The sequence below is a fragment of the Hippocampus guttulatus genome, chromosome 12, assembly GCF_054856545.1.
Source record: "Hippocampus guttulatus isolate MCC_2025c chromosome 12, RoL_Hgut_1.0, whole genome shotgun sequence".
NCBI lineage: Eukaryota > Metazoa > Chordata > Actinopteri > Syngnathiformes > Syngnathidae > Hippocampus > Hippocampus guttulatus.
In genome coordinates, this window is record NC_141272.1 from 9,055,314 (window position 1) to 9,065,961 (window position 10,648).

Genomic DNA, 10,648 nt, shown 5'->3' on the forward strand with positions numbered 1-10,648 from the left:
ACCCAAAAGAAGAAATTGCCAGATTGACTTCTTTCCAGCTATTCTGTGTTGGTGTCTTTCATGGACTACCTAAATACAATCCTTAGACAGAGGGAAGAAAATAATCCAGTCCGTGGGAGACTCTACAGCCGAGTATTTTCGCCATATTCTGTATTCGATAATGGCAAGTTTCACCACGAGCCGAGAACACCGGAGCAGCAATAGAAGATTGTGTCGCATGGACATTATACAAAAAGGCGATACCTGGTCTTTCATGCCATGATCAGATATTGTTTAAATTATTTTATATTCAGCTTGTAACTGGCCGTTTGCATTCATGAACAAAAACAAAAGGCAAAGAAATATAAAACAGAGTTATATAGAGAATTGATGTGGCACGCCATGATGCCAAATCAAATTTCAGATATTCTAATCGTAATTGAATCGAATCATGAGACCAGTGAACGTTGTGCACAGAGATCATGCAAAATTGCTGCATCAGAGCCGTGACATCCATAACACTAATGCATACGACATTGGGATGACTGTATGCGCATTCACGCTGCGACAAGACATCTCGCATACAAGCAATAAAATGCTTGAAAGTTGGAAAGTAACAACTGCTTTCAGCATAAGAGGTCGTATGAGAGTGCAAACATCTGTCTCAAGAACTGTGGCCTACTCTGATACAAATGTGATGTTAGCCACAGAAAATTGGCTTTGTTCCCGCCCTATTCTTTTGGTAACTTCCGCACAAAACAATCGCCAAGGGAAAACGACATATTTTCTAGGCCGGTGAAAAGTGCTAGAAATGTTAATGAGGAAGCTGTTGCTGGAATCTGCTTCACATGAGCATCTTTTCTCAGTTGTCAGCTGTGTGTTTTCATGTATTGTTGTTTAAAAAGCAAACGGTGAATTGTAGATTTTTTTTCAAATTTTGAGGTGTATTTCGAATTTCGAGGGAAAATGCCAGAACACAAAATTCATTTGTGTTTAATTACAGAGAGATACAGTATAGGGCAGTGGTTCTTCACCTTGCTAAAGGTACCCGAACCCAACCAGAGAGGTCTGCAGAATCATTAGGCCCTGTTGGGGAAAAAAAAAAAATCTGTGCTGAGATGTGGGTTTTTTTTGGATTGCTTTGGTTATTCGATTGTTCAGTCCAAATCTACATACAGCACGTCTATTCAGAAATCAGAAACACATGTACAATATCATCAACACAAGGCAAATACTCCTGTACAGACAGAGGCGATCATGTGTTCATTTTGGGGACAATGTTAATAAGTGGGAGGATAGCTTTAAGCATGACAAATGTTGATCATTCTGAAAGGTTTCCACTCGATTTTACCTGACTTGGGCAATTTTGAATACATTATCCTGGGATAGAACGATGATTTTTACATGGAATGATCCAAAAGGACTCCGAAATCAACTGACTTACCATGTCCACTCAAACTGCACACTAACGCGAGGAGAGGGTGTAAAATGAAAGTCATTTTCAAGGGATTGTGTGGTGGAAGCCGCCATAATGGAGCCCTCCACGCCCAGGGGCATGAGGGTGGGGGGTCGCGTACATGAATCTGGGGCACGATGATCACTGTCTTAAAACAACAGACGGGTTTTGGGTCGACCCACACGCATTATGTCGTTTTCCACCAGTGGACATCTTGTGGTTTAATGCGACTCGTGTGGCTGTTGAATACATCCATGAAGACAGAAAGGTAATACAGATATTAATCCTTTCTGAGTGATTGCCCGACGAGCCAAGTTGTGGTGGCCCTGTCAGAACTGGTACAGCGAAGCTTGCTGCCAGCTAGCTGGTTTGGTGGCCGGACACAGTGCTGTCGTGGCCCTGGGCCATCGGGTCACTGCTAATATCGGGCCCCGAGTTAAAAAAACAAAAACAAAAAACTACTGTATGGTCGATGCGCAAAGCTATCGAGACAGATTCCACATTCTAATAGTGAAGTTGTTTCCCCTTTTTGGTAATAACATTTCTCTCTCTCCAATTCTTTGTATTGGCCCGTTGCAGCTACGTCACATGATCACGTGAGTGCACCATGACGGATGGCAAAAGGTAATGACTGCCGAATTGAAGTGGACGGAAAACGGAGCGATTTAGCGACTCCGTTATTTTTGCCCATCTCGCCATGACGTCCACCATCAACTGCTGCCTGCTGTGTTCACTGTTTTAATCAAATCGAAGAATTCACAGCGCACAACCTTTAGCATTATGTTTCAATGCCGCATCCCCTGACACAGGAGCTGATTTAAAAGCTTATAAAAGTCTGGACGCATACCAGTTTTTTTGTCGGTGGCTGGGTCTCTGGGACAAGATGCTATGTTCACAGTTTGGGTTCAATGGGAAGCCATTGAGGCAACTAAATTAGCTGTGGTAAAATTACCGCACCCAGAAAAGCAAGTTTTTCCACAATTATATTTATGAATGAATTTAACAGGGAACACAGCGTCCAGAAAATACCTTGTTTGCGTAATGTTTACTTTGTGGTTTCAGTGGCAACCTGTTCAGACAGTCAACTAGAAAATTTGGGGTGAAATTTCCTATAAAAGTATGATTTTCTGCAATTGAAGCAAGTATACGCTGTATATATTTTTAATTACATTGTCGTTCACTTCATGTTCACTTTCAGTTTCCGCTGCAACCCTTCGAACCAGCTGTCATATATATCTGTGCACTGTGCATGCTGCTATGTAAAATCTATTGCTTTGAGGTATGGCAAAAACCCTTGTTGACACAAACATAAGAATAAAAAATATAATCAAAATTCAAATCATTACGCCACTCCCTGACCATGATGATGGTATTCCACAGAAAAGGTTTCATAGTTAAGATTCCAATGCGTTGAAAACAATTATCTCCAGGAGGTGACCGCTAATTGAATAACAACTGTACGTTACACACGTAATTACGAGTCAGGAGCGACTTGACCCTCCTAAACTAGCATCAACTGGCCAGCAACAATCCGACCTCAGTATTTTGTGCTGCATTCAAGCCCTGTCCCAGCTGGGAGCATAGTATTCCAAAAACCTGATTATATGTAGCGGAAATTAGGATGAGTGAACGCAGTGTAATGAACACACGTTGAAGAAAAACACACAAGTCAATCCCCAGTCACATCAGGATATAATCCGGTCATCTGATCTAGGGTATAATCTCTGTGAGGAGGGTGGGGTTTGCGGGCTGGGCAGATGCCGCATGGAGCATGTGGAGAGGATTGTGTTGGAGCTCTGAAGTGGCGTTTCCAAAAATACAACGCAAAGAGAGAAAGGCATCCACACCAATTCAGAGGCCATAGGCACAAGACAATGCTGAGAGACAGAAGACAAGTATCGGCTACTTGTATGCTCTCCTGTGTGTTTTCTCACGATCCGCTCACCAGTTAGGTTTACTGCAGACTCAAAGTCATCTCTTTACAGATTTTAGGCTACTCAAGCCTTTAAATTGTTTGCAAAAACATGCTGGTGTTAGGATTCACCATTTTTCTTTTAAAGCACATACATACATGTGTACATTTATACATACTTTTTTTTCACTTGATATGTCCCCACAGTTATCTTTTATTCCTTTCCAAGTCTTTTCTATTTAGCAAACAGCTTCTTCCTTGTCTGTTCCTCTACCCTTTTTACAGTTCAATAAAAGTGATAAAGTACAATATACTGTAAGTACAGTCTCTAAAGCCTTTTCAGGCCATTAAAAACTGCAGGGCGTCCATAGATCAAATCGCCCATTGTGCAGGAATCGGTCACAAACTGCCCCCCCCCTTTTTTAAAAATTTATATTATTAGTCTAAAAACACTAAAAGACATTAGCTCTATGCCAAGACCCAGTTGCAAATCTAAAACATATATTAAAAAATGTTGTGCTTTATGACCACTTGTGTAAAGCTACAACGCTCTGTCTGTCTGTCTATTGGGTGGAACAGGACACCCCGCCCCTTTCCCGGCAAATAGCCCCACTCCCACCGGCCTAGCAGACTACAATGAGGCACCAAAGGAATGTTGCAGCCCCCCCATAAAAATCCCTCGGCCCGTCTGAGCGTCATCACGCCGTCCAATAGCTGCATGGAGGTGAAAAGATATGGAGGGGTGAGAGTATGGCTGGGGGGAGGGGGGGGGGCTACATTCCTCACTGCTCTGTCCTCTGGCTGGCCGTCTGCTGGACTGGCATTGTGGATGGCGGTCAGCTGAAAGGGGGTTGGGTGGGGAGTGGGACGTGGAGGGTTTACCCACAGCTGACCTGAAATCAGACGGGTTTTTTGGGTGGGGGGTGGGGGACTTGGCGAATCAGAGATGTTCACACTGACCGACAGAGAAGGACAAATTGAGACTGCAATTGACAGGACTGTGTTTAGGATCATCAGTAGCTCCCTCCCCCATGTTGAGGACTCGCAAGCTTCACGCTGTCCCTGTTCGTCCAGACACAATCAGAATTGTTCTGCCTTGGCTGAGGTCTGCACTATTTTGTTTCTACTGCCAAAAGTTAGGATATGTTGCAAAATCACTGATGTGCACCAGTGGTGCTCTTCGGGTTGAAGAGCAGTAGGGGGTTGCGTTTGGCTTTAGTGGCAACCAGAAGTAAATTATACACAAAACAAAAAAATACAATAGGTTTTTCAACAAACACAAAAATAAAGTTCTTAATTTTGTTTGCTTCATATTTACTTTCGGCTTCAGTGGCAACCCGCTTCGGCAGCAGATTATGCAGAAATGTAAATAGTCCCACAAGTACTGAGAGTTTATTTTAAAATACATCCAAGAATCTCCTTTAAAAAATAAAAAAAAGAATCAAATGTCACTCATCTAGCTTTACTTTCAGCTTCAGTGCTAACCCGTTTAGGCAGCCAACTAAAAAGAGTAAAAGCATCCAAAAAAAGCATGAATTTCACAATTAGATACATTATATGATAAAAGTTCAAAATTTCACTTAGTTCGCTTGGTTCCTTTTGACTTCTGCAGCAACCCATTTAGTCATCAAACTATTAGAATTAAATATAAAAGCAAGTTAATACACTGTAAATAGGAGCGTTCTGATCAGTTTTTCCCCTGCCAATTACGATATGATCATCGATGAATAAGAGCTGACACTTGCAATCACATGGATGAGCTGCAACTTTTTTCACTAAAAACAGCTCATTTGCGAGATGTCTTCATCGTTTTGACCTTGTGTCGACAAGCGTGACAAGAAGCTAATAGATAAGAGTAACGTCAGAATCTAAAGCGGAACAACTGCGTGAAACCCACCTTTTGTTTCACACCCGTCACCTGACTCAGAGTAAACACACCTTAGAAGATAAAACACCACAAATAACAGCCCAATGACAACAAATGCCATCCAAGTTCCTGTCAGGTCACAGTTACCTATCATCCCATTTACACAAGTCTGCGATATTTACCAGGACGACCAATCCATCCGCTAGTTTGTTGTTATTTCACGGTCGGAAAGTGCTGTAATCCATAAATCAACTCAACCTACAGTAAGTAATATCTGATGAAGCTTTTCAATGACTGAACAAGCTGTAATGTGCACATCAATCCCTCTGGAATGGATTAATTTAAGGATGAGGAATGGAATCAGCTCTCCATTGATCACGTCTCAAAATACACTTAGTGAGACTTATTGCTAGTGTCTGGAGACAACCTAATGGTGTTAATGGCAACAATGGGATCGAAGTGTATGATAGTAAAGAAGTGAATAAGAGGAAAAATTCCCAGATTCCCAGATCACTAATTTTACCGATTGTGGTTTTGGGAAATTGAGTCAAATGGCAACAACTTAGCATGCGCACCTTGGCAGCGGCAGAGGAAAAAGGCATCTTGGTACCTTCTTGGAAAACCTTGGGATTAATTCAACATTACGGCCATTATAATGACGGTGGGTGCCCCAGCCTACAATCCCACCGGACAACCACAGGCTGGAGCAATTTTTGAAACACACACCCACACACAAAGACACACACACCCACGCAACAAAAGGGTGATTATCCGGACCTCACGTCATTCCTTTCACGACTACATTTCAATCTTTCTCATTATCCTTTATCTTATCTTTGCGGAAAATTAAACACACACCCAGGAGGGAACGTCAGCACTAAAATTTATCGGTATCAGTTTGGTTTGATTTTGAAGTCACATGCTTTGGGTTCCTTGGGTACAGCAAGGAAGCAAAACATAAAATCATAAAAATGCTTTCTTTCTTGTAAACAGTAACTGAAACAAACCGCAAGGTGTGCAAAATGACCAATATGCAGTAAAATAAATATTTCATAATATACAGTGTATAGGCCAAAAAGCACAGTGATAGTCAGAGTCTGAGCCGCACTGTGTTTGTTAGCGGAGTATCGACGGTGATGACCCAATGAACTAATATATTCCGTGTGGCCTCTTGGGACGCTTCTGCAAAAATTTGAATACGTGTAACTTTATTTCCCGAATAACATTTTTTTTACCGCTTCTCCGTGTTTGCTGTACCACCGCCGAACCATTTTCACACGCCCTTGACTCCTTCTGGAAATATGTGGAGGCGAACTGTCACCACGAAGCTCAGCTTGTGACAGACGGTAGCGTCAAGGGCGCAGCAAGGCCAAGATTTCAATGATGCACTGAACACACATGTGGAAGGTCGATTGTCAACTTTACCAGGAAGCAACCCCAAAGAATTTTCATTGGTCTTGGACCACAATTAAAGGAGGTCTTAAATATGTGACATGATCCCAATACACGCGACATCAGAGACAATTCTTTTCAACGCAAAAGGTTTCGTGGACAGCAAGTCTCTGGTGTCTGCCTCTGTTACTACCCCATAAGGCGGCAAATTCACAGGTCCAAACCCCGAGCCAGGTTGGTCACTACCCTACGCACGGTTGCTGCTCCCTGTTTGTATTGTCCCACTCGGAAGGAAAGAACAACTTGTGTGTACAAACAACTTTGATTTTGCATCTTCTGGATTCGCTTTTCCCACAGCAAACATGGCTCATGGTCATGTCGGAACCTGCCCGAATTCACATCCATTTCTCTCCAAAATGAGGTGTGCATCACACACCCTTTTTACCGCTCACTTGCGCAATGACTGGCAGGGCGAGCGAAGCCACGCCACAGGAACATTTCCTCGCTTGTCCCACGTTGCCACTGTCACTGCTGACGTTGGGTCAGCGAAATAGGTCAGGTGTTCTCTGCACCGCCTTTTCTTGGCCCCCTTGTCAATCAATCACCTAACTGAGCACTTGTGTTTGCAGGGAGTCAATGATTGGCCAGGTCGGCTCAGGACAAACTTTGGCCCCAGGAACATGTTGGTAAGGTGTGCATTTGACGGCTAAAAGACACTCAGAGCAGCCTAATAAAAACAAACTGTGAATGTTGGGTGTGTTGTCACGCTGGAAGTTAGTATGTCAGTCATCTGACCAGAGAATCACACACACGCACACACAAACCATTCCACGCTGTTAGGCAATAATTCCTCATTAGTCCTTCAACACACTCCCCACTGAGTGCTGGAAACAGTCACACTCACTCTTTTCCATTCATTACATGCACTGCCAAGTCAACATGCAATTGTGCTACTTTCATTGATATTTTGTAAGTTTTGAGTACTTCCTCTGAAGCTTCCCGCTGTGCTATTATCTAATGAAACTACAGCAATGAAAAGACATACCAAAACACCAAATCTGAGAATTAAAACATACACTGTCCTCCAGAAATGTTATTTAAAACTCAATGCTCAATTGTAAACTACAACGGTGACAATTCAGACAAATGTATCCCGAGTATTTGTCACATGATGAAATCGACAGAGTTAACAATAATCACATTGTTTAATAGTAATTTAATTATTATACTACTTAATGGGGGGCCGGTGGTCCAGTGGTTAGCGCATCGACCTCACAGTGCAGAGGTACAGCTCCGGCCTCCCTGTGTGGAGTTTGCATGTTCTCCCGGGGCCTGCGTGGGTTTTCTCCGGGTACTCCAGTTTCCTCCCACATGCCAAGAACATGCATGGCAGGTTGATTGAACACTCTCAATTGTCCCTAGGTATGAGTGTGAGAGTGGATGGTTGTTTGTGTGTGCCCTGCAATTGGCTGGCATCCGGTTCAAGGTGTCCCCCGCCTACTGCCCGAAGACGGCTGGGATAGGCTCCAGCACCCCCGGCGACCCTTGTGAGGATTAAGTGGTTCAGAAAATGGATGGATGGATGGATGGAGATTACTTAATTTAAAAATTTAAGTAGAGTTTTAATACAGGATTGAGTGAGTTATAAAATCTAACCTCTGTCCAATGCAATCAACATGTTGCATTGACACCTAGAACTTGGAAACATACGTCATTTTTTTTTAAATGCAGAGATTTAGATTGCAATTATTATTCAATCTACTTCCACAGTGGTTTGAAATTTGGATTGTGTATTTATATATTGAAAACACATCATTGTGTTGTGTATAATAGTATGACATTTCATCATTGCGAGTACAAAATCTTATACCTGCCCCCCCATCTCCACACACACAAACATATAATGAACTTTGCACATTATGGAGTTACCAGAGATAAACTCGGGTAATGGTCAACTGCTCTAGTGTGAAAGTTTCAAACAATATGACAAAGAATTCCCTTCAATGTCATTTTATAAGAATTTGCTGTATTTGAGCTACTCCATCCATCCAGCCATTATCTGATTACAAAAAGTCATAAATTCCACACACATTGAACTTCACACTCCAAGCAGCTGGCAAATCAGGTGTGAACTACTTTTAGTGCAAAAAAATCTATTTGAGGAAAAAGACCACTCTACAGTTACAGTAGTGTGCACTTTAAAAGTATCATTTCGTTGTTTTTGGTTAATAAAGTCATTTGATACACAATATTGACAACTATTGTCACGACTGTCAGTCACAGCGTTGCGTTCAGTGTCCTACAAAACGTGTAAAATCTGAAAAGACCTATTGCAAATCGTTAAAAAAAAGAAAGAAACGCAGCATCTCAAAAACACCGAGAGTAATTCGTCTATTTACACACCAGAAATCGCATTACGCAGCGTATACTCGTATGACGTTTAACAAGTACAGAACGTCAAAACTCCCACACACACTCGAGGGCGATGAGCCACACAATTGTCAAATATGCTCAAGTCATGTTTGACTCCGAGTTTGACTCCGAAAAGTTTTACAAACTATTTGACAAAATTCTCCCCCGGCTGTCGGAGAGTTTGCCAAACGAACCAAGGCAGGCGCCGAGCGAACCGAGGGCCAAGAAAAGCCTGGACTAGCTCCGCGTTCGGAGCCTGAAACTAAGAAATCACACACGGATCAAGTTGGACTTTTTCCGGACAAAGTGGTGCCATGTTTCCGTTCGGTTGGGAAGCTTCGGGGAAGGGAGATAAAATGAAATGCCTTCAATAAAGTGGTAGCAGCGCGACGAAAACAATGGCGAAACAAATTTTAAACAATCGGGCAGGAGGGAGTTGAGGGGGTGAAAGTGACCGGGCCCCGGGAGCCATAATGGAGAAAGCGGGCCAACTGAGGCCCGCATTCGCTCCCTGACCTCCCGGTCCCTCCCTTGCCATTTTCTTCCTCATTCCCACCCTCCAGCTTCCTTCCCTCTCTGCCAGTCTGCCTGCCTCCCTGCCGGTCTGAATGCCTCCCTCCCCGACACAACCGCATCACAGAGTCGGCTACTTCTCCTTACCTTCCTCTGCTGTTTCTCCCATGCCGGGTCCAGCAGCAAGTCCCGGTCCCAATCATTCTCCTGCTCCATATAGGTCTGCGGCCCGCCGGACGAGTATTGGTTGTTGGCGGCGTGGTAGTCGACCATGTCGGCGACAAAAAATGTCAAGCGACCAGTGAGGAAAAAACGTCCAAACGAACCAAGAGCGAACCAGAGGCCGGGTTAGGGACGGAAGCTCGACGCAGCAAGGAGTCCTTCTCTCGCCCGTCACCGTGCAAGGTCTCTTCTTTTTCTTTTTTTAGACTGGAGTATCCGGTGTACGCAGGCAAGCGGGCGAGTGGGGATGCTGCTCGCGAGAAGAAAAGCTTTCCTGAGCGTGGCGCGAGGCTGTTGGGCGGAACCCGGCCGCTCCTAACAGTGAGAGGGCGACAACACTTCCGACGGCCGCCTTCAGAATAAAGGAACTGCCTCCATGTTGGGACAACGATATATAAACAGTAGCTCGCTCAATGCCCACAAACACCTTTACATTAAGTTAATACGAACAATTTTGAAAAGCATTTTGTATTTTTTACGCATATGTGTATGTCTAATAAAAAAAAAAGATCCACATGAAAGTATGAACATCTTGTAGCATTAGCCTATTAGCATAAATGTCAAAGTGTTACAATATAGCTCTTAATAAATACGAACGTGCTTACGAGGGATGTGTTTTTGTCTTATGTTATGTTTGTGTAGATTCTCAATCATCCAAGTCTTGATATCCAATAAAAGGTTCAATCGAGGCAACTCGTGTCTTGTTAGTCTTGTTTTTTTTAATGTTTTCTAAAAATTTCAGAAATTACAAGGCCAATTATGCTCTTAAACTGAGATACTGATGCTGCATACTTGTATTATCATCTATCGTATTATGTGTGTGTGTGTGTGTGTGTGTGTGTGTGTGTGTGTGTGTGTGTGTGTGCGTGTGTGTGTGTGTGTGTTTTCTCCAGTC

The 10,648-nt window shown here is 43.2% G+C and overlaps 1 protein-coding gene across 5 annotated transcripts in view; it reads right to left on the reverse strand.

Moving 5' to 3' along the window:
* actn4 (actinin, alpha 4) overlaps positions 1-10,043 on the reverse strand; it is a 40,418-nt gene extending 30,375 nt beyond the window's left edge. For 2 of the 5 annotated variants that reach the window (XM_086124795.1, XM_086124797.1), the window contains exon 1: positions 9,679-10,042. In XM_086124795.1, the coding sequence (XP_085980921.1) occupies positions 9,679-9,804 (126 nt within the window). In that variant the 5' untranslated portion in view covers positions 9,805-10,042. Of the gene's footprint in view, positions 1-9,678 lie in introns of all 5 variants that reach the window. The other 3 variants (XM_086124796.1, XM_086124794.1, XM_086124793.1) reach the window with 3 other exon arrangements.
* Between the last annotated feature and the right edge of the window lie 605 nt (positions 10,044-10,648).